At 42.0% G+C, this 25,734-nt stretch overlaps 1 protein-coding gene across 1 annotated transcript in view; it reads left to right on the forward strand.

The window, feature by feature from the left end:
- The window catches only part of LOC120051214 (trifunctional purine biosynthetic protein adenosine-3-like), a 39,363-nt gene extending 26,727 nt beyond the window's left edge, over positions 1–12,636 (forward strand). Inside the window, 5 exon segments of the mRNA XM_038997948.1 lie at positions 2–185; positions 456–620; positions 10,485–10,777; positions 11,040–11,159; positions 11,855–12,636. Coding sequence (XP_038853876.1) covers positions 2–185; positions 456–620; positions 10,485–10,777; positions 11,040–11,159; positions 11,855–12,052 — 960 coding nt within the window. The 3' untranslated portion in view covers positions 12,053–12,636.
- The last annotated feature ends 13,098 nt before the right edge of the window (positions 12,637–25,734 follow it).

Below are 25,734 nucleotides of genomic sequence, written 5' to 3' on the forward strand. Positions count from 1 at the left end.
CCCCCCTGTGTTCTCGTGGCTCCAGGAGGAGGGGGGCTTGTGCGAGGAGGAGATGGGGCGCACCTTCAACTGTGGCCTTGGGGCTGTGCTGGTGGTGGCCTTTCCGGATGCCCAGAGGGTTCTGAGGCAGCTCCAAGCCCACGAGGATGCGTGGATCGTGGGCTCGTTGGCCCACAAGCAGCCTGGTGAGAGACAAGCTAAAGCATGGGTAGTGAAACTCTTATAACAATGCTACAGGAATTATGGATTCTGTATACTCACATACCGATAAGGAAACTGATTCTATACAACATAGTTAATCTGGTTAATGAGGAAATGCTCTTCAGATGTTCACATTAAATGTAATTTTTTGTATTGATGGGTTCAAACGCGCGCGCATGCACACACAGATAAGACTCTCTCAGCGATTGGTGGTATTCATCTTTGTCATTTTACTGAGTTTTGTTTGTGGGAAGGGGCCGAGCCGGTGGTGATCAGGAACCTGAAGCACAGCCTGCGTTTAGGCCCCTCTCCCTGCGTAGTAGACCAGGGGCCCATGCAGAACGGAGCGTCTCAAGGGGATAACAGCAGCACCGTCCCCCGCAAGAGGACCAGGGTGGGCGTCCTCATCTCAGGCACAGGTTAGTGTTGTGTATGGTGTGTGTCACTATATCTCAAATTGAAAACCCTGATAAGGGTCAACAGATGTGTATACAATTTTCTTTTTACAAGCAAACGTCATGTTCAAGTAATGCGTGCGCATGCGCTCAACAAATCCCTGTAACAGAATTGGCTATAAAACTGATGTAGGCACCAGGGTTGCCAGGTTAACTTCTCTAGGGTAGGTGAGACGCTAACGTCCCACCAGGGTGAAACATCCGGTGAAACTGCAGAGAGCTAACATTTTAAATACACCATTCGTTGTATTAAACATTCTTGTAAATACATATATCTTACATCATTTAAAAGATGAACGTCTTATTAATCCAGCCGCTGTGTCAATTTCAAAAAGGTTTACTGCAAAAGCAAACATGCGATTTTCTGAGGACGGCGCCCCACACACACAAGTATTACTAGCATTTTCCAACCAAGCATTAGCGTCACGAAAGTCAGAAATAACAATAAAATAAATCGCTTACCATTTGAAGATCTTCCTCTGGTGGCAATGCCAAGTGTCCTAACTACACAGTGAATGTTCGTTTTGTTTGATAAAATCAATTTTTATAGCCTAACACGAAACGTTTGTAAATCGGTTTCGTCGTGATTTCCCTCTCATTCAACTGTGGACGAAGCGTTCGTGGTAATTACACACACTAAACAAACGTTTATCCAGTCATGGTTGGTTTCATTGCAATCCTCTGGTTGTTACTAACACAACCATACATTCCCGGGACGTATTGACCTAAACAAACCGATTTGAAGACACCAATCAATGACCTCATTGCGCACCAATGGTAGGACTGGTCTATCGTTGATTGACTGTATTTTGGCCCAATGACCACTGATCATCTTGAAATCTAGCTTTGAGAGGTAAACGGCAATATGTAATGGTTATACGTTAGAATAGCATTTATCTATTTGGTATATAGTTCTTTCCTTCAAAATGTATCACTGTACCAATTCCACTGTACCACTGTACCAACTGAAACATTTACACCGTACAATATTTCCCAAGCTCCTGTGTGGTCATTTTGAATGTAGATGGATGATTGGGGTTGGGGAGAAAAGATAAGCCATTCTAGTTAAATTTGTCTTTTGTTTCTGTTAGTCTTTAGTGACATGGATAGAAGTACAGTCTGCTGTCATTCTGATCTAAGAATATTACTCCTGCTTATTATGAAGAAAAAATACATCTGTTTAACTTTGTAAACTAAAGGTGTGTTTAGAATTATTTTTGTTGTATTAATGCTATTTAATCTCTCCTCAGACTAATATTATTCTTTGTCCTGTGGGTACCTTTGCCACTGTTCCACCCCTTGTGTATTGCGCTGTCATGGTGTATTTGTATAAAAGGCCAAAGTATATTTTGAATATTCACTTGCAAAAGATAAGAGTTAATAAATCACTTGAGGGGGAAAAAAACACGTTTAAATCATAGAATAGCATTTATCTATTTGGTATATAGTTCTTTCCTTCAAAATGTATCACTGTACCAATTCGGCCACTTGGGTACATTTGAGTACATTTGTGTGGGACACCTGGGTGACTTCATGCTCAAAGTCATGTAGCTCGCTCATTTTTGAAGGTATCTGTCTAAAACTTTGCTCAGCTATTGTTGCCATCTTATGTTCTTCATTCAAAGCATCCACAGCATTATATCTATATGTTTGGCTGGTCATTTGAAAGTTGATGCAGCAACAATAAAAAACAGAAAATGTATGTGTATGTTCTTCTACCAGATCTATTGTGTTATATTCTCCTACATTCAATTCACATTTCCACAAAATTCAGAGTTTCCTTTCAAATGATACCAAGAATATGCATATCCTTGCTTCTGGGCCTGAGCTACAGGCAGTTAGATTAGGGTATGTCTTTAGGTGGAAATTGAGAAGAGGGGTTACCCCAAAGAAGTTAAGCAAACATTTCTAGCCCCAATGACCTCTCAACCCGCCCACAATAGTTTCCGCAGCAAGAACAGTTGTCACATTTATCCAGTAAACCTTTTTTCCATAACGTTATCGAGCAAATTAAGAAGGAATAGCGGTGTAATTTGTAACGAGACAACCGGCTAAAAAACTAAATGTGGTTTTCCATCAAAATAATTATTGTGAGCTTAAGAATATCACAATAGAAAATATAATTCACCCTTATTAAACTCGCCAGATCATTTTCTATCAATGGATGTCGATTTTACTTGTTTTGACTGCTATGATTAAGCAATAAGGCCTAAGGAGGTGTGGTATATGATCAATATATCACGACTAAGGTCTGTTTTTTTGTCATACCTGTTGTACACAGTCTATGCCACAGCTTTCAACCAATCAGCATTCAGGGCTCAAACCACCCAGTTTATAATTGTAAATAAATCCCTTTTGCGCATGTGTATAACTATAGATAAATCCAACATGAGAGTGAGTGGGGAAGTTGGACAGACGATCTCAATATCTGTGCAAGAAACACTTGAAAAACTTCAAAAAATGAATGTTGGACTATTTTCTGTCAATGGTGCCGTCATTATACTGCACAAAAATATAAACGCAACATTTCTGGTGAGTATGCAGGCCATGGAAAAACCTGGGACATTTTCAGCTTCCAGGAATTGTGTACATTTCCTTGAACATGGGGCTGTGCATTATCATGCTGAAACATGAGGTGATGGTGGCGGAGGAATGGCACGACAATGGGCCTCAGAATCTCATCACTGTATCTCTGTCCATTCAAATTGCCATTGATAAAAGTAATTGTATTCATTGTCCATAGCTTATACCTGCCCATACCTCACCACCACCATGGGGAACTCTATTCACAATGTTGACATCAACAAACCGCTTGCCCACACGACGCCATACACGTGGTCTGCAGTTGTGAGGCTGGTTGGATCTATTGCCAAATTTTCTAAAACGACAGAGGCGGCTTATGTTAGAGAATAGAACATTACATTCTCTGGCAAAAGCTCCGTTGGACATTCCTGCAGTCAGCATGCCAAATGCACGTGCTCTCAACTTGAGACATCTGTTGCATTGTTTTGTGACAACTGCAATTTTTTTTTGTAGTGACCTTTTTATTGTCCCTAGCACAAGGTGCACCTGTGTAATGATCGTGCTGTTTAACCTTTTCTCAATAGGGGGTGCTGTTTTCACTTTGTAAAAATTTCGTTCCCAAATTAAACTGCCTCGTACTCAATTCTTGCTCGTACAATATGCATATTATTATTACTATTGGATAGAAAACACTCTCTAGTTTCTAAAACCGTTTGAATTATATCTGTGAGTAAAACAGAACTCGAGTTGGAGCAATTTTCCTGTGAGGAAGTGAGAAATCTGAAATCAGCCAGGCTGTTCTGAGGTCAGTTTATTAATTTGCATGTCTTCTATTGGTTGAGATGCACTGCATACGCCTTCCCCTAGATGTCAGCAAATAGTGAGAATTGGAATGGAGTTGCTAGGCAGATCTGAGGCCATATAAATGGACTGGGAACGTGGGGTCCAGTCTTTCCTTCATTCGCCATGACGCAAGACAGACCTCAGGATGGCGTTCTAGAAAGCTCCCGTTAAAGGCCTTAGATATATCCGGCTCTGATTTTATTCGATATAGGTGTTAAAGACATCATAATGTTGTTATTTTAAACTGAGTTCTATCAGTTTATATCAGTATATTGCGATTTTCGGTATTTTATTTGTGCTGCGTTATGGTGAGTTGGACACGTCTTCGCCACATGGCTAATGTTTACTGCTAATTCCAAAGTTGAAGGCGACAATCTACAACCGAGCAACGATTCCTCTGGACAAAGAACAACTTGCCCAAGATTCTGATGGGAGCTCATCAAAAAGTAAGAAGTATTTATGATGTTAATTCGTTGTTCTGTTGAAAAATGTAAAACTACTGTTCCGCCATTAATTTTGGTGCGGTCTCGCTTTAACGCACGCTGTATGTCGTAGTAACGTTAATTTTAAAAATTCTAACACAGCGGTTGCATTAAGAACTAATGTATCTTTCATTTGCTGTCCAACCTGTATTTTTTAGTCAAGTTTATGATTAGTTACTGATTAGATTAGGTGCCTCTCCCAAGATTTCTCCCGACATATTGTTGGCAGCTTGGCTACTATTCTCATTGTATAACCACGATTTGTGCTGCTAAATATGCACATTTTCGAACAAACTCTATATGTATTGTGTAATATGATGTTATAGGACTGTCATATGAAGAAGTTTGAGAAGGTTAGTGAAAAAATTTATCTTTTGCTGGTTTATTCGTTATCGCTATTGTTGGCTTGAATCAATGCTGTTGTGTGGTTGGCTATTGTAGTAAGCTAATATAATGCTATATTGTGTTTTCGCTGTAAAACACTTAAAAAATCTGAAACATTGGCTGGATTCACAAGATCTTTGTCTTTCATTTGCTGTACGCTGTGTATTTTTCATAAATGTTTTATGATGAGTATTTAGGTAATTCACTTTGGTCTCTGTAGTTATTCTAGTTGCTTTGGTGAGAGTTGTGATGGTGGCTGCAATGTAAAACTATGATTTATACCTGAAATATGCACATTTTTCTAACAAAACATATGCTATCAGACTGTCATCTGATGAAGTTGTTTCTTGGTTAGTGACTATTTATATCTTTATTTGGTCGAAATTGTGATAGCTACCTATGCAGGAAAAAAATGGTGGACAAAAAAAGTTGTCTTTTGCTATCGTGGTTAGCTAATAGAAATACATATTGTGTCTTCCCTGTAAAACATTTTAAAAATCAGAAATGATGGCTGGATTCACAAGATGTGTATCTTTCATCTGGTGTCTTGGACTTGTGATTTAATGATATTTAGATGCTAGTATTTACTTGTGACGCTATGCTAGGCTATGCTAGTCAGCTTTTTTACTGATCGGGGTGTTCCCGGATCCGGGATTGTGACCAAGTAGAAGTTAATCATCTTCTTGATATGCCACACCTGTCAGGTGGATGGATTATCTTGGCAGAAGAGAAATGCCCACAAACTTGGATGTAAACACATTTGAGAGATGTGCTTTTTGTGCATATGGAACATTTCTAGGATATTTTTTACTTCAGCTCATGAAAAATGGGACCAACACTTTACATTATGCGTTTTAATATTTTTGTTCAGTATAAATAGCCTACTTACAACTGGTAAAAAGTTGTCATGACATGCGCATGTGTTGCTCTACACACAGGCGCACAACCACCGGCCCTCCCCATCACTCACTCACTCAGTAATAGCCTGCTCACTGCCTGATAGATACAGCACCAGTCAAACGTTTAGACACACCTACTAATTCAAGGGTTTTTCATTTTTACTATGTTCTACATTGTAGAATAATAGTGAAGACATCAAAACTATAGTAAACAAATGAAAATATATTTTGAGATTCTTCAAAGTAGCCACCCTTTGCCTTGACAACTTTGCACACTCTTGGCATTCTCTCAACCAGCTTCACCTGGAATGCTTTTCCAACCGTCTTGGAGTTCCGACATATGCTCCATCACTCTCCTTCTTGGTCTAATAAACCCGTACACCGCCTGGAGGTGTGTTGGGTCATTGTCCTGTTGAAAAACAAATGATAGTCCCACAAAGCGCAAACCAGATGGGATGGTGTATCGCTGCAGAATGCTGTGGTAGCCATGCTGGTTAAATATGCTTTGAATTATAAATAAATCACAGACTGTGTCACCAGCAAAGCACCATCACTTCCTCCTCCTCCATGCTTCACAGTGGGAACCACACATGCAGTGATCATCCGTTCACCTATTGTGTCACAAAGACACGGCTGTGTCTTTGTGACAAATCTCAAATCTCAAATGTGTACTCATCAGTCCAAAGGATAGAGTTCCACCGGTCTAATATCCATTGCTCGTGTTTCTTGGCCCAAACAAGTGTCTTCTTATTGGTGTCCTTTAGTAGTGTTTTCTTTGCAATTCAACCATGATGGCCTGATTTTCCATGCAATCTCCTTAACTGTTGATGTCTGTTACTTGAACTCAAACATTTATTTGGTGTGCAGTTAACTCTAATGAACTTAACCTCTGAAGTATTGTTAACTCTGGGTCTTCCTTTCCTGTGGCGGTCCTCATTAGAAGCCATCTTATTGTAATGATGGACTATCATTTCTCTTTGCTTATTTGAGCTGTGCTTGCCGTAATATGGACTTGGTCTTTTATCAAATAGGCCTATCTTCTGTATACCACCCTTACCTTGTCACAACACAACTGATTGGCTCAAACACATTAAGAAGGAAAGAAATTCCACAAAATAACTTAACAAGGCACACCTGTTAATTTAAATGTATTCCAGGTGACTACCTCAAGCTGGTTGAGAGAATGCAAAGCTGTCAAGGCAAAGGGTGGCTATTTGAAGAATCTCAAATATAAAATATATTTTCATTTGTTTAACACTTTTTTGGTTACTACATGATTCCATATGTGTTATTTCATTGTTTTGATGTCTTCAATATTATTCTACGATGTAGAAAACAGTAAATAAAGAAAAACCCTGGAATGAGTAGGTGTGTCAACCTTTGCTTGGTACTGTATCTTTTTTTACAGGAAATACCATGGTGACCGCGGGACAGTTTGGAAGTAGGCCAAAAACCCGCAACCCGTGTCCAATACATTTTCACAAAGTAGTCTAATGGCAACCCTGCTTGTGATCTTGACAAACTTCGCAGTGAGTGATGACCATAAAAACACAAGACTGATGGCTATAGCTATGCTCAAGTACAGTGGCTTCAGAAAGTATTCACGCTCCTTGACATTTTCCACATTTTGTTACCGCCTGAATTTAAAATTGATTCAATTTATATTTTGTCATTGGCTACACACAATAATACCTAATGTCAGTGTATTTTGAGATAGATATATCCATCTCAAATTAATAAATTAAAAGCTGAAATGTAATGTCTCGAGTCAAGTGATCAACCCCTTTTCTAATGGCAAGCCTGAATAAACAATAGTGTTTGACATGACTTTTTAAAATGAACAACTTCTCAATAACCCAGTGCATTCAAAGTATTCAGACCCCTTGACTTATTCTAACATGGATTAAATCGTTTTCCCCCCTCAATCTACACACACTACCCCATAATGACAAAGCAAAAACTAGTTTTTAGATATGCTTGCGAATCAAAACACTGAAATTACATTTGCATAAGTATTCAGACCCTTTACTCATTACAGCCTCGAGTCTTCTTGGGTATGACATTACAAGCTTGGCACACCTGTATTTGGGGACATTCTTCTCTGCAGATCCTCACAAGCTAAGTCAGATTGGATGGGGAGCATTGCTGCACAGCTATTTTCAGGTTTCTCCAGAGATGTTCGATCGGGTTCATGTCTGGGCTCTGGCTGGGCCACAAGGACATTTAGAGACTTGTCCCGAAGCCACTCCTGCATTGTCTTGGCTGTGTGCTTAGTGTCGTTGTCCTGTTGCAGGGTGAACCTTCACCCCAGCCTGAGGTGCTGAGCGCTCTGGAGTCAGAGATCCTTGATAAACCCTGTACTTTGCGCTGTTCCTCTTTGCCTCGATCCTGACTGGGCTCCCAGTCCCTGCCGCTGAAAAACATTCCCAGAGCATGATTCTGCCACCACCATGCTTCACCGTAGGGATGGTGCCAGGTTTCCTCCAGATGTGACGATTGTCGAGTTCAATCTCGGTTTCATCAGGCCAGAGAATCTTGTTTCTCATGGTTTGAGATTCCTTTTGGTGCATTTTGGCATGTGCCTTTTACTGAGGAGTGGCTTCCATCTGGGCACTACCTTAAAGGCCCGATTGGTGGAGTGCTGCAGAGATGGTTATCTTTCTAGCAGGTTCTGCCATCTCCACAGAGGAACTCTGGAGCTCTGTCAGAGACCATTGGGTTCTTGGTCACCTCCCTGACCAAAGCCCTTCTCTGGAATTTCTGTGTATTTGTAGTAATTTTGCTGAAATTTCTAAACCTGTTTTTTGCTTTGTCATTGAGGTATTGTGTGTAGATTGAAGGGGAAGAAATTATTTCATCCATTTAAGAATAAGGCTATAATGTAACAATTTGGGAAAAGTTAAGGTCTCTGAATACTTTCCCGAAATGCACTATACATACAATTATCTGTAAGGTCCCTCAGTCGAGCAGTGAATTTCAAACACCATTTTAACCACACAGACCAGTGAGGTTTTCCAGTGCCTCGCAAAGAATGGTATCTATTGGTAGATGCAAAAAAAAAAGCAGACATTGAATATCCCTTTGAGCATGGTGATGTTATTAATTTCACTTTGGATTGTGTATCAATACGCCAATTCACTATAAAGATACTGGCGTCCTTCCTAACTCAGTTGACGGAGAGGAAGAAAATTGCTCAGGGATTTCAGCAAGAGGCCAATGTTGACTTAAAAACAGTTAGAATTTAATGGCAGTGATGGGAGAACTGAGGATGGATCAACATTGTCAATTAGGTTAGTATTGTGGAGTAACTACAAAGTGCAAATAAGGAAGCATGTACAGAATAAAAATATTCCAAAGGCACTAAAGTAATACTGAAAAAAGTGTGGCAAAGAAATATTACTTTTTCTCCTGAATACAAGTTGCTATGTTTGGACAATCAATACAACACACTGAGTACCACTCTCCCGTATTTTCAAGCATATTGGTGGCTGCATCATGTTATGGGTATGCTTGTAATCGTTAAGGGAGAGGAGTTTTTCAGGATAAAAAGAAACGGAATGGATTTAAGCACAGGCAAAATCCATTCAGTGTAAGATAAATTCACCTTGCAGCAGAACAATAACATATAACACAAGGCCAAATCTACACTGGCTTGCTTACCAAAGGGTCTCCAACCTTTTTATAGCATGAGAGCTACTTTTTTAAATCTGTCCCAAGTAACTTTTTGGGGGGGGGGGGGGTTAAATGGGCACTATCTCTCCCCCTCCCTCCTGCAACACTTCCCTGGGTCCTTGGTGTACAAGAGAAAGTAATGCAATGTTTTCTGTCAATATACCGGTTAATAAACAACTAAGGGGGGCCCTATAAAATCCCAGATCCCCCCCCCCAATTTTTTCACTTTATTAATCACTCTTAAAATTACAATTGTTCATGGAGAACAACGCAATTCGAGATTCTGAGTCCATGTCGATGCTTAAATAAAAAAACATATTTCCCCTTTTTTAAATTGCTCATCTGGCCTCTTTTTATTGTACATTTATAGCAAGTGAGGAATGTGCCAGTTTAGCGACGGTTCTGTGCTGCTCATGTCATGACAGTTTGCAAATAAGATATTTACTCATGATATACTTCTGCCAGGTAAGCCTACTTTGCAGTTAATTAAAGCTTTTGGGGAAAGTATTTGTCAACCCACAAGACGGTTTTACGTAAACTGGCTACACATGGAGCGATTTAAAAAAAACGCACAAATCCACACAGACCGACTAGCAAATAATTTACATATGCTGTGTTTGGCTTTTTAAGCCAATAGTGGCAAACCAGGGGTGGGATAATGTCAATGTTGCGTTCATTAGATAGTAGCTGTGAGCTTGCGGTGTCTGAGTTGTTTGCCCGTTTGCGGTGGAACATGTGAAAATTGCATCTACTTTAAGAATTGTTTGGCGAGCTACTCCTAGGTGGGCTGCGAGCTACTGGTGGCTCGCGATTGACCTGTTGGAGACCCCTGCTGTAGTCCATTGTTAAAGGGATAGTTCACCCAAATTTCAACAGATGGTCGTTACTGTGAAAGTTGTCTAAGTAGAGCCTACATGTGTAGAATTGCAGTTAAGTGGATACTAGTGCCCCATAGCTAATTGCAGTTAAGTTTTTAATCTGTATACCAGTGTTCACTGCCTTAAGTGTGTGTGTGTGTGTGTCAGGCACCAACCTGCAGGCACTGATGGAGCAGGCAAAGAGAACGTCCAGCTCAGCAGAAATCGTGGTGGTAATCTCCAACCGGCCGGGGGTCTTGGGCCTCAAAAGAGCCTCTCTAGCCGGCATTCAGACACGGGTGGTTGACCTTAAGCTGTATGGTAGCCGGGCAGAGTTTGACGGCACCATTGACCGCGTGCTGGAGGAATTTGACGTGGAGGTGGTGTGTCTCGCTGGCTTCATGAGGATCCTCACAGGGTCCTTCGTCAGAAAATGGAAAGGTAGGATCACCCAGCTTTGTGTGTGCATCAATAGTAGGTTTGTGTGTTTTATCTGTGATGACACTGTATCACAGAAACAGTGATTTGTTCCAAAAAAGCATTCCTTAAATTCACTTGCTCTCCCTTGAAGTTACATGGTTTAAGGAATGCTTTTTTAAATCCCTCAGAGCACCTGATTTTCCTTTTTTTTGATCAAGCTGGACTGGAGTGTGTTTGGGTATGCTTTCATTCTATTAAAGATGTGTGTGTGTGTGTGTGAATAATATATTTTGTGTGTTGTAGGAAAACTGCTTAACATCCATCCATCCATCCCTGCTGCCCTCCTTCAAGGGGGTGAATGCCCAGAAGCAGGCTCTGCAGGCGGGGGCACGGGTCACCGGCTGCACCGTCCACTTTGTGGTTGTAAGTACTGTACTTGGAACAGATCCTGCCTCCGCTTACCAATACTAACCATAACCAGATGTTATAAAAATTAGCTCGGATCAGATCTTAAAGCCAAACTTATCCTGTGTTTCCTGGTCCACTGCAGAACATGGTTGAACATTTTTCCATTAGAAGAATGGATGCACATTTAGTTTGTTATCCATATCTTGAGATCGAAAAGGCTTTATCTAGAAACCCCTCACCCCTAGGGTTAAGCACAAGCTCGGATTTCTCTGATACATTAGGTGGAATTCTAGCCATATTGCCTACACCTATCCGGTCCTTTCAGATACATAAGTGCCTAGGGTTAGAGGCTAGGGGCTGTTCTGGGACAGGACCGTAGACTTGGATGACGCATCTTTTGTATCTGTCCCATTATGGTGTCTGAGCACTGCCATTGAGGTCATCTTCATTTTGAAGTGGAGTTCTTCTACTACTGAAAGGGTGCATACCCGGAGTGTGTTGTTTAAATAGGTATAAAGCCAATGTTTGTGATTTACTGCCACCTACAGTTATGGAATGTTTTATCACAAGTATAATTCATTGGCTGATCTCATGATGGATGGAATTATGTGATCCTTCCTTTAACACATAGGAAGTCTCACCCAGTTGACTACTTCAAAAATGTTGTCTATGGACAGGACTTAAATATTTCACTTCCTTCTCAACCATAGGAAGAGGTTGATGCCGGGGCCATCATTGCTCAGGAGGCAGTGCCTGTGTTGATGAATGATACTGAGGAGAGCCTATCAGATCGCATCCGGGAGGCGGAGCACCGGGCCTTCCCTGCCGCCCTGGAGCTGGTGGCCGGGGGTGGCGTGAACCTGGGGGATGACGGACGCATCGTCTGGAACCCAAACGCACAGGGCTAAACCTCACCACAGTACCACCACACCCTGGCCCCCATCCCCAAAATACCTTACCCCCTTACCTCATAATACATTGGTCCCTACTTAAAAGCAGTGGCTCTACTGACCTGTGTAGTAAATTGATTGCCTTAGTGTAAGCAATGTCTCCCAAAAATCAACCTCTTATTGTTTATAATAGATATTTGGTCAAAACAACGAGGCTATAATGGAATTCTTCAAAGACCCTCCCTCATCTCTGGTAGCCACAAACTGGTTTATTCCAGATACATTCCTTGTGCCATTGCTACAATGTCGAAATAACTCATTCCCTTTGCACACATTCCATTGGTACTATTATGTAAGAATGTTAGAGTAGTACTTGAACTATGATTTTCGGTATATCCTCGAGACATTGCATGACATGTCAATCTATATTGTTTGCTATGCCAGCTGGGCCAGTCGTTGTAGTATGATTATCATGAAGTGAGTCAAGGTTGTTCTCTGCATATACTTAGCGACAATGCCCAAACTGCTATTTCTGCCTGCCCTTGCATTAAACTTGCACTGTTGAACAACTTTCTTTTGTAGTTTATCGGCAAACCAGTAAGACTTCTTCGTCAGACTTAACATGCAATAAAGTTATATTGAAATGTAACGAAAGGCTTATGACAGTCTTCCCTGCAAACCAAAATTGGTTCTGTGAATGTTCTCAGAACATTTCATTAGGTTATGGGACAGGTGTACAAACATACCAAGTGTTCCAACATAAAAAAATTAAAAAATTTACTGAATAATTTAATGTTCGTATTTAGGTTGCACACAACATTCCCTTGTTACAACTGAAAACATTGAATTAACAAATTACCTTTCTCTAGCTCCGCTATACTTTATCTGCACTCCTTGGTGTAGGCATTGGTTAGGATTTTCCACCCTCTTACGCTAATCATTTCAAATTTATAAAGGAGAGTGAAGTGTACACTTCAGGAGAAAGGACGCAGACCTGGGCCACATTCAGCATCCCTTGACGTAATCACCAATTACAAATGACTGGAAAGGTGAAAGATGTGTGGTGAAACACTTGTTCACCTAGCCAATCAGTTATTACGTTAAGGCATGCCCTTGATTTCTCAAGTAGTCTTGCCTCGATTCTTCTCATCTCCTCAATGCGCAATGGAGCCAAGCTCCGACAAATGCATTTTAAGGAGGTGAGGGCAGAAGACAAACCGGGATAATTGCGAATGAGCCCTGGAAATGTTGCTCAGTTGAGGTTATGTTATTCTATGAGGGGATTCGATTAATTCCTCAGGTAAACCTGGTTAGCGTTGATTGCCTCCCAGGCGGGCGTGAGCCAGGTGCTTCGTTTTGGCCCAAGGCGAAGTCGGCTCAAAACAAAAGTGATGTGCACACCCCTTCAAATTAGTGGATTCTGCTATTTCAGCCACACCCATTGCATAAAATCGAGCACACAGCCATGTAATCCCCATAGACAAAGATTGGCAGTAGATTGGCCTTACTGAAGAGCTCAATGACTTAACATGGCACCGTCATAGGATGCCACTTTTCTAACAAGTCAGTTCATAACATTTCTGCCCTGCTAGAGTTGCCCCGATCAACTACCGCGATGTGGTAGGCCACACAAGCTCCCAGAACGGGGCCGCTGTAGTGCATAAAAATTCTCTGCTCTGTTGCAGCACCCACTACCGAATTCCAAACTTCCTCTGGAAGCAACGTCAGCACAAGAACTGTTCGTCGGGAGCTCCTTTGCCGAGCAGCCGCACAAGCCTAATATCACCATGCGCAATGCCAACTGGAGTGGTAAAACTCGCCGCCATTGGACTGGGGAGCCGTAAAAACACGTTCTCTGGAGTGATGAATCACGCTTCACCATCTGGCAGTCCGACGGACAAATCTGGGTTTGGCGGATGCCAGGAGAATGCTACCTGCCCGAATGCTTGTGCCAACTAAAGTTTGGTGGAGGAAAAATGGTCTGTGGCTGTTTTTCCTGGTTTGGGCTAGGCCCCTTAGATCCAGTGAAGGGAAATCTTAACACTACAGCATACGACATTCTAGATGATTCTGTGCTTCCAACTTTGTGGCAACAGTTTGGGGAAGGCCCTTTCCTGTTTTAGCATGACAATGCCCCCGTGCACAAAGCTAGGTCCATACAGAAATTGTTCGTCAAGATCGGTGTGGAAGAACTTGACTGGCTTGCACAGAACCCTGACCTCAATACCATCAAACACTTTAGGCCTGAACCGCAGTCAGCTTTCCAATGAATCCCTAAGTGCCCGACCTCACTAATGCTCTTGTGGCTAAATGGAACTGCAGCAAAGTCCCTGCAGCAATGTTCCAACATCTAGTGGAAATCCCAAAATAGTGGAGGCTGTTATAGCAGCAAAGGGGGGACCAGCTTCATATTAATGCCCATGATTTTGGAATGAGATCTTCAACGAGCAGGTGTCCACATACTTTTGGTCATGTAGTGTAGGTTAAGCACGTAGCATAATGAGTAGGATTCTGAGTTTTCACATGCAGAAGTGATTGCTTTTGATGAACGCTTTTTCTGCCTTCCCAATGAAAACTAGTTTGAAAAATTACTACACGCAGGTTGCGACCCGCAAGGTTCTCAATTCAACTCCTGGTTGCGAACTTTGTTTTCCAACCTTCCTAACTAATTACGTCTAATCTATTCACATTTTAATTGACTGAGCAGCTTTTAATAATGTGCAACATCGACATTGGTGCCCTCCCCCCTGTTGGCACTGCACTAGTCCCTATCCCAGTGCCTAAAATGTCACATGTTTGAATGTTGCTGGTGCCCTTTTATCAAAATAAAGGTAACCTTCAATCTTACACTGGCGACAGGACGCCTTCTAAAGGCATTTACTTCAACTTTCGTAGAGATCGCATTCACCATATATGCTAGCCAATTTCAACTCTGCTCATAACATTATTTGAACAGCATGTTACACCAGCCTTAGTGTGGGTCGTGACGTGTCAGCGTACATTTATAATTGTTTCATTAATTACTGGAAATGATTTGGCCAAGTGCATCTGCGCGCTCTGTTCGATGCGCTTTCTGCTTAAGCAGCGGTCTCTGCTCAGTTTGGCAGCTGCGCAAGTGTGAGGGAGATGCCCGTGTGCTTCACGGTTTACTGGATCTTTTTTTCTGCAGTTTTCTTGAGGATCACTCCGCGACACACACGATGCAGCGCTGTCGTTCAGGCAGTGTTGCCAACTTAGCCGTGGGTCCCACCCCCGTCCCAAAGCACTCACAGGCGGCCCAGTCCTCGGGCAGCAGTTGCTGCAGTCAGAGCAGGAGATGTTCACCCCTCCGTGTCCAGACTGCAAATGAATCGCGCATGCGGGAAGCCGCCGCTGGCAGATCCCGCGCTGGCTTACATTCATGGCGGGATGTAAATGTAAAAAACGAAACATTAAAATAAAAAATGAAGTAACTCCGGCAGTGACTCTTTTGGGTCACCTTTGCCGCTCCCAAGCACTGATAAAGGAGGAGGGTTGGAATTGTGACATAAAAAAAACAACAAGAATCAATAGAAGAAAGTTCATTTGTAGTTTTTATTTATGGTGTTTTTTACTCTTTGTCTCCCACGAAGTTATTCCTCTCCTACAGCGTCCATCACAATTACATCCACATGGCCAATTATGCAAATTAGGCGATGTCATTTAGCGACTTTTATGACAGCCAATAGCTACTTTTCCTTACAGAGGAGTTGGCAACACTGCGTTCAGGCAGAAGATGATGCAGCGCTGTCGTTCAGGCAGCAGATAAAGCGCTGTCAGCCACTGACTTGTCATTCCCGCTCGCAGTCGCTCACCACTGTCATCAAATGGACTCATGCTAGCTGCAAGTTCTGACTGAGCACAATTGTCATGAAAGGCATATACAGCAATGCGTTTCTCGTTCATACAAGCTTAAAATAATGAGCGCCCACAATGTGCTTAGTAATGAGTCTCGCATAACGAACAAATTTAAAAAAAACGACAAGTCCTGACCAAACATCCACAGCATGATGGTAAACCCAGGAAGTTATTTCAGAACAGTTCTCTGTATATATCAATGATGTCACTCTTGCTGCTGGTGATTCTCTGATCCACCTCTACGCAGACCACACCATTCTGTATACATCTGGCCCTTCTTTTGGACAATGTGTTAAATAACAAACCTGCAAACGAGTTTCAATGCCATACAACACTCCTTTTGTGGCCTCCAACTGCTCTTAAATGCTAGTAAAACTAAATGCATGCTCTTCAACGGATTGCTGCCCGCCCGACTAGCATCACTACTCTGGACGGTTCTGACTTAGAATATGTGGTGTCTACAAATACCTAGGTGTCTGGTTAGACTGTAAACTCTCCTTCCAGATTCACATTAAGCATCTCCAATCCAAAATTACATCTAGAATCGGCTTCCTATTTCACAACAAAGCCTCCTTCACTCATGCTGCCAAACATACACTTGTAAAATGGACTATCCTACCGAAATGGACTATCCTACCGACTATCCCTTGACTTCGGCAATGTCATTTACAAAACAACACTACTCAGACTACATCCAATTTGCTATCACAGTGCCATCCGTTTTGGCACCAAAGCCCCAAATACTACCCACCACTGCGACATATATGCTCTCGTTGGCAGGCCCTCGCTACATATTTGTCGCCAGACCCACTGGCTCCAGGTCATCTATGTGTTTGCTAGGTGAAGCCCCGCCTTATCTCAGCTCACTGGTCACCATAGCAACACCCACCCATAGCACGCGCTCCAGCAGGTATATTTCCCTGGTCATCCCCAAAGCCAACACCTCCTTTGGCCGCCTTCCAGTTCTCTGCTGCCAATGACTGGAATGAATTGCAAAAATCACTGAAGCTGGAGACTGATATCGGCCTCACTAACTTTAAGCATCAGCTGTCAGAGAAGCTTACCGATCACTGCACCTGTACACAGCCCATCTGTAAATAGCCCACCCAACTACCTCATTCCCATAATGTATTTTATTTTTTTGTTGCTCTTTTGCACCCCAGTATCTCTACTTGCACATCATCATCTGCACATCTATCACTCCAGTGTTAATGCAGTGTAACTCCAGTGTTTTTGCTTTATCTTGGCCAGGTCGCAGTTGTAAATGAGAACTTGTTCTCAACTGACCTACTTGGTGAAATACTTATTTAAAAAGAACCGGGCACAATGCTTCAGGAAACAGTGCCTCAACAGTGGAAAGGTCAGCTAGCAAGGCATTGTCATTTTATAACAGGTGATGATAAGCAGAAATGAGGGAGTACTAACTAACTCTCATAGTGGTAGATGTTAGTTTCTCTTTAATAATCCTCTGTCCTTGTACAGTCATGGCCAAAAGTTTTGACAATGACACATATATTAATTTTCACTAAGTCTGCTGCCTCTAGATATTTTTGTCAGATGTTACTATGGAGTACTGAAGTTTAATTACAAGCATTTCACAAGTGTCAAAGGCTTTTATTGACAATTACATGAAGTTGATGCAAAGAGTCAATATTTGCAGTGTTGACCCTTCTTTTTCAAGACCTCTGCAATCCGCCCTGGCATGCTGTCAATTAACTTCTGGGCCACATCCTGACTGATGGCAGGCCATTCTTGCATAATCAATGCTTGGTGTTTGTCAGAATTTGTGGGGTTTTGTTTGTCCACCCACCTTGAGGATTGACCACAAGTTCTCAATGGGGTTATGGTCTGGAGTTTCCTGGCCATGGACCCAAAATATCGATGTTTTGTTCCCCGAGCCACTTAGTTATCACTTTTGCCTTATGGCAAGGTGCTCCATCATGCTGGGAAAGGCATTGTTCATCACCAAACTGTTCCTGGATGGTTGGGAGAAGTTGCTCTCGGAGGATGTGTTGGTACCATTCTTTTTTCATGGCTGTGTTCTTAAACAATATTGTGAGTGAGCACACTCCCTTGACTGAGAAGCAACCCCACACATGAATGGTCTCGGGATGCTTTACTGTTGGCATGACACAGGACTGATGGTAGCGCTCACCTTGTCTTCTCCGGATAAGCTTTTTTCCCGGATGCCCCAGACAATCGGAAAGGGGATTCATCAGAGAAAATGACTTCACCCCAGTCCTCAGCAGTCCAATCCCTGTACCTTTTGCAGAATATCAGTCTGTCCCTGATGTTTTTCCTGGAGAGAAGTGGCTTCTTTGCTGCCCTGGTCACCAGGCCATCCTACAAAAGTCTTCGCCTCACTGTGCGTGCAGATGCACTCACACCTGCCTGCTGCCATTCCTGAGCAAGTTCTGTACTGTTGGTGCCCCGATCCCGCAGCGGAATCAACTTTAGGAGACGGTCCTGGCGCTTGCTGGACTTTCTTGGGCGCCCTGAAGCCTTCTTCACAACAATTGAACCGATCTCCTTGAAGTTCTTGATGATCCGATAAATGGTTGATTTAGGTGCAACCTTACTGGCAGCAATATCTGTGACGCCCTTTTTGTGCAAAGCAATGATGACGGTATGTGTTTCCTTGCAGGTAACCATGGTTGACAGAGGAAGAACAATGATTCCAAGCACCACCCTCCTTTTTGAAGCCTCGTCTGTTATTCGAACTCAATCAGCATGACAGAGTGATCTCCAGCCTTGTCCTCGTCAACACTCACACCTGTGTTAACGAGAGAATCACTGATATGTCAGCTGGTCCTTTTGTGGCAGGGCTGAAATGCAGTGGAAATGTTTTTTTTGAGATTCAGTTCATTTGCATGGCAAAGAGGGACTTTGCAATTAATTGCAATTCATCGGATCACTCTTCATAACATTCTGGAGTATATGCAAATTGCTATCATACAAACTGAGGCAGCAGACTTTGTAAAAATTTATATTTGTGTCACTCAACTTTTGGCCACGACTGTACACAGCTAATGGCTAACATTCGCCAAAGCAAGCTAGCTACTCATAGTGCAACCCTAAGTAACCGTACAGATGATGATGGGAAAATTATGAGGCGTACTGTACATCTTACTGTAGAAATTATTGTTGAAAACTAATCTAGGTTGGAACTGTTGCTGTTAAAATACAATAATTGTTATTATTAACTGGAATAAACTGAAACAAGATGCTTTTTGAGGCAAACACACTCACACAGTTCCGGGTTTCTCATCTACAACAAGAAGCGGTCGGCTGACTGAGAAAGCAGTAGATGTTCTGGTCCAGTTTGGCACCACATAGATGGTGCCAAAAGATGGATTTGAGAGAAGGACTGTCTTAAGTGGGATATAAATATCTGGATGGGACAAATGTTGGGTGGTCTGATTACCACTGTACAGAACCTTTGGGAAGAATTGAACTTGGTTAAAGCTTCTATATTGTCCGTGGGTTCTTTACTCTGGAAAATAAGAACCTAACATCACACAGATATAGACGAGAAAAGGACTGTGGGTGTTTTCTGGTCTCTATCTGTGTGATGTGATCAATCAGTTTATTCCAATTCAGAATGAAAATAATTTATTGTATTTTAACAGCAACAGTTCCAACCTAGGCTTTCTTTCAACAATAATTTCTACAGTAAGATGTACAGTAGGCCTATCATTTCTTATCTGTACTGTTACTTAGTGCAAACCTATCAAAAAGCCTGTGTATTCTGTTATTCATCTGTGTGATCAATCTGTTTATTCCAGTTCAGAATGAAAATTATTTATTGTATTTTAACAGCAACAGTTCAAACCTAGACAGATGTAAGTGTTTTAATGGGGGAAAATAAACATGAAATAGATATTTATATATATATTTAATTTCACAAAAGAAAAAAAAGAAAAATTTCACAAAAGAAAATAATTAAACTCACCAGATCTCTTTCAATCTGTGGATGTCGATTTAACTTGTTTGACTGCAATGATTATGGCACAAGGGTGTATGGTATATTGCCAATATATGACGGCTAAGGGCTGTCCGTAAGCATGATGCAACGCGAGTGCCTGGATACAGCCGCTAGCCGTGGTATATTAGCCATATACCACAAACTCCCGGGGTGCCTTATTGCTATTATAAACTGGTTACCAATGTAATTAGAACAGTAACAAAAATTGTGTTTATACCCGTGTTATATGGTCTGATATACCACCCGGTTTCTAGTTAAGTGATAATGCCCTCGAAACCGGTGTTACGATATATTGGTGTAAGGCCCGAGACGTTGTCACTCTTATACAATGGGTTACCAACATATTCAAATAATAATTGACATTTTCATTAAACGTTATTTTGAATAATTTATTCATACTATTTCATCCTTCCACAAGATATTGAACGACTGTGTCGGGACATTCTTTTTGTTCTGTATCTATGGACGCGACCCAGTTCTGCATCCCAGTCGTTCGTTCTAAATGTTCCATTGCCATACTGGCTGGCAATGTTCTTATCCCTTGCTTGCTAGCTATCCAACTACGGCTAACTTAGTCACAACAAAAGTTGCAGCCAGAATAACAGTAAAGTAGCTGGATTTACATTTGTTTAAGCTGTTTTCTAGTGACATTTATTTATATACATCCATAACAATAAGCTAATGAGCTGCGATTTCGCCTGGGATAGAAAATGTGCTCACTCGTCAGGACACTATTGTTCAGAGGAGTTAGCTAACAACACAGCTAATGTAACAATCACTTCAAACTGAAGCTGGAGAGACTGCAAATTAGCTGTGTTCCGTTTGAATTTACATATTTTTTTTGTAAATATCCATAAAAACGATGCCAGATGATTAAATGATTTAGACAGACTGTTTTTTTTGCCAGTCTCGTCACGACTCCCAACATGTTCATTACTATGGGACAGAAGGAGATCGAATTTGAATATTGAAATAATGTTGCAAATGTCAGAGACAGACAGCAAAGTTTATACAAATCTCGTCTGTTAAACTAAATGTTAGTCGAAAAGAAATGTGAGATCATGTCTTGATGCTTTTTATAATGGAGATCAAGTTTATAAATTGCCTGGCTGGGCTGATGAGACAGTGGATTGCGCAGTCAGATGGAACAGAGTAAATAGGCATTTTAACATCATAGATTTAGCCGGTGGAACAGACACCGGATGGATGCTGTTTTAACCAATCCATTCAAGTTTAGACCCTACCCGCTGTATAAGAAAACAAACATGCTAGAAGTGATGCGCATCAAGAAATAACTGCCAAAGCCCTAGAAAACAAATGTCAATTCAAGAAAGGTGAAACGCTGCAGAATGCTGTGGTAGCCATGATGGTTAAGTGTGCCTCTAAATATATCACTGACAGTGTCACCAGTAAAATCACCCGGACACCATCACACCACCTCCTCCATGCTTCACGGTGGGAACCACACATGCGGAGATCATCCGTTTACCTACGCCACGTCTCACAAAAACACGGCGGTTGGAACCAAAAATCTAATTTGAACTCATCAGTCCAAAGGATAGATTGCCACCGGTCTAATATCCATTGCTTGTGTTTCTTGGCCCAAGCAAGTCTCTTATTCTTATTGGTGTCCTTCAGTAGTGGTTTCTTTGCAGCAATTTGACCATGAAGCCCTGATTCACGTAGTCTCCTCTGAACATTTGTAGAGATGTGTCTGTTACTTGAACTCTGTGAAGCATTTATTTGGACTGCAATCTGAGGTTCAGTTAACACTAATGAACTTATCCTCTGCAGCAGAGGTAACTCTGGGTCTTCCTTTCCTGTGGCGGTCCTCATGAGAGCCAGTTTCATCGTAGAGCTTGATGTTTTTTGTGACTGCACTTGAAGAAACTTTTAAAGTTCTTGATATTTTCTGGATTGACTGACCTTAGTTTTAAAGTAATGATGAACTGTCATTGCCATATAGGGCCATCTTCTATATACCACCCCTAACTTGTCACAACACATTTGGCTCAAACGCATACAGGAAAGAAATTCCACCCATTTCACTTTTAACGAAGCACACCTGTTCATTTTAATGCATTCCAGGTGACTAACTCATGAAGCTGGTTGAGATAATGCCAAGAGTGTGCAAATCTGTCAAGGCAAAGGGTGGCTTACTTTGAAGAATCTCAATATTTTGATAACACATATGGACTCATGTAATTTGATAGTTGATGTCTTCACTATTCTACAATGTAGAAGGGGAAAAAACGTTGAATGAGCAGGTGTCAACTTTTGACTGGTACTGTATAAATGTATATAAAAAATGTACCCCCTTTTTCAATCTTGTGTCATCGCTTCAACTCCCCAACGGGCTCGGGAGTCGAAGGTCGAGTAATGCGTTCTCCGAAACAACCAGCCACTCAGATATTTTTACCAGCCAAAATAATTGTTTTTTCCCCCTCAATTACACCAACAAAACACCAAAAACTGATGAGCATGCTTTGTAATGTTTCTAAAACAAATGTTTTACTAGTAAGAAGTAATGTGGTATATTGTTTAATTTCATTGCATTTTTGTGACCTGAGTCTTTAAACCAAAATCTCACAGATGAGACAAATTTACACCTGCCCCTTTAAGGGCTGAGGTTACCGTGGTTACGTGACTAGAGTCATATTTGTGCCTGTGAGATTGAGTCTGACTAGTAGCTGCATTGTCTTCCCTTCCCTAGCAGTTGAAACGCAACAAAAAAAGCCCCCCTTATCTGATAGTAGGGTGGTAGATGTCCAGGTTCCCTTATAGCTCAGCTCAGGCACTGACATGAGAGGTCCAACTCCGTGGAAAATCCGTCTCCCTCCAGCAGGTGGTGTTTTTTCATTGTTTTGCCCACCATGCAAGGAGTTTTTGTATGGAGGTCAATGAGTGTCGAATTTGGTCAACCAAAAATGTATGGCTTATTTGATCAAATAGAAGTTTCGCAGTGCTTAAGATGTTACGAGTGTATTGACATAAGTAGGACACGTGAAATCCTGGCAACTTTGAGAAAGAACACTTTATATTGGAGTTCTCTCAAGATGGTTATGCATAATCATGACATGTATTCATAGCATCGCTCTCCATTGAATACAGGTGCTTGACTTCAGCAACCCTCATCGAATATTCAAAAACGGATTACAATAATGAGATGTATCCACCAATCCAAAGAAAGGATAGGAGGGAGCTTGACAGCCCGCCGTGCGGCTTTGCGGACAACGACTCCCATTGTTAGGGCGAATAGCACCGAATCGTGTCAAACCAAAACGTATCATTCCTGTATTGTATCCCATGTATCTAGCTATGTATCAAATCATCTTGAAAGAGAAAGATGCACATCCCTAGTGTGTGTCTCAAGTCAGTGATGATGGGCTGCAGACTAACGCCGTTATAGCGAGACGTCTCCAGAGTGCATTGGGCTGCTGCGGGGTTCACGTCGGTACAGCTGGGGAGGACACAAGTCAAACACACATCACTTAAAACACACATACAAGTCACAAGCCCTCTAGACAAAATGATTCTTACAAAATGTCCTAAACACAGATATAGGCATGTTACTAAAGCACATCCTAACAAACAAATACAGACAGGCAGTCTCTCACACACCCTCCTACTCACAGGTATAGAGCTGTAGGTCCCATCACGGATGCCAGAAAGGCAGACACCACCCCAGAGCCACTGCCCAGCTCTAGACACACAGAGGGGCTGGAGAAGAGGGTCAAAGGTCAGTAACTGTATTGTTGACTAGTAACAGGTTTCAGGGTGGTGTTCATTAGGGCACGCAACAGAAAGCAACAATTCTTATTGGACCAGTCCAATCAGTACCTCCCCTTTCAGTCTGTTTTCTTCCGTTTGGTGCCTAATGAACACAACCGATGAACACAACCCGCATGGGAGTACAATGGGGTGGGAAAGGACATCTGGCCCACTGACTTACACACACACACACACAGGATGTCAGGCAAGAGACAGTGACGTGCTCCACGTCATGAAGCCATCTTCGATGGTCAACTCATTTTGCCCGACTAGAGGATGTACAGAGATGGACACACACAGAACTATTAGGTAAATGTCTGTCCTCCAAAGGTTGATACAAAGTGCTGGAACTCTGAGATTTCAGACAACCGGTAGAGGTCAAGGGGTTATTGGATGGTCATAGGAAGAAATAACTGCACTAAATTAACCCAAACAGCACCTTGGGTGGCCATAATTCTGAGACCACTGGCCATAGGCATACATGTTTTTTAGGGAACACAACCAATGACTGGGTTCAACAGAAGTGTGTAAAATTTCATGAAGCTGTTAAACATTCATGACAGTATTTTCACAATTTTAACAAGCAGTGTTTTAACTGCATGAAATGCCTGCAGCCATGTGAAAGTGTGGAAAAACAAAAGGATTAGGCTAAGAGTCTGTTTTCTGGGTGCCATTTATGATGACCATTATACACTCATAAACAACTTTCACTTTAATAAACTGCTTTAATAAACTGCTAGGCACGATGTTGTGATGCATAAACCTATTTAAGTAGCTACACTGAACAAAAATATAAACAACATGCAACAATGTAATAAATCTTTTCGCTTAGGGATGAAGAAACCAGAAGTAATTAGGACTACAAGCTGGCAAGCTCTATACCAAAAATAGAACAATCAGACAACAAAACAATGTTTTGCTTGGTAGAACTTTAGGACTTTTTAAATGTCCTAAACTTTACCAACTTGTTTACGTGCTGCTGTGCGGTTTGTTGGTAACCTTACTTTGCTACCTGACAACTTGGCGGTTTTTACTTTTTAATTAACGTTACCGTTTTATTTTTATTCTCCCTTCGCTCGACTTTTTTCATTCAACTTTTTCCACTCCGGACGCTTTATCTGGACGTTGTTCGTCAGGACCTCCACCAGCCGAAGCTAAGTAACGTTAGTAACATTATGCCTTCTAATTGCAGTCGCTGTACTCATACAGGAGAACGATCGCCTTAGTGCGAGGATAGCTGTGCTGCAAACCCAGCTTCAGACGCAATCGTTACGCAAGGGTAATTTAAGTGTAGGAAAGGATGAAACGGCGTCTGTGCCACCAATAAGTACAGATAGTAGTATGAATCCCCCCGCAGTCCCCGCAGCCGGACAATTTTCTCATGGCTTCTGGAAGGAAATCCTGTAGGAATGCTCAACAGGTGTCGCTCATTCAGCCGACAGAAACTTTCAACCAGTCCTCCCCTTTAAGCAACGGGTCAAAGGCCGAGCATTCTCTGGTCTCTACTCCTCCCGTTACGGGGTCTGAGACGCCGAAGCCTCCCACCATTAGCTCTGACAAATTGAAAACCCTAGTCATTGGCGACATGTAGACTTAAAACAAATCATCCAGCGATCATACACTGTTTACCAGGGGGCAGAGCTACTGACGTTAAGGCCAATCTGAAGATGGTGCTGGCTAAAGCTAAAACTGGCGAGTATAGGGATATTGTTATCCACGTTGGCACCAACAATGTTAGGATGAAACAGTCACCAAGGTCACCAAGCGCAACACAGCTTCAGCGTGTAAATCATCTAGAAAGATGTGTCGGCATCGAGTACTTGTCTCTGGCCCCCTCCCAGTTAGGGGGAGTGATGAGCTCTACAGCAGAGTCTCACAACTCAATCGCTGGTTGAAAATTGTTTTCTGCCCCTCCCAAAATATAGAATTTGTAGATAATTGGCCCTCTTTCTGGGACTCACCCACAAACAGGACCAAGCCTGGCCTGCTGAGGAGTGACGGACTCCATCCTAGCTGGTGCTCTCATCTTATCTACGAACATAGACAGGGCTCTTACTCCCCTAGCTCC

This window comes from Salvelinus namaycush, chromosome 7 (genome assembly GCF_016432855.1).
Source record: "Salvelinus namaycush isolate Seneca chromosome 7, SaNama_1.0, whole genome shotgun sequence".
Taxonomy (NCBI): domain Eukaryota; kingdom Metazoa; phylum Chordata; class Actinopteri; order Salmoniformes; family Salmonidae; genus Salvelinus; species Salvelinus namaycush.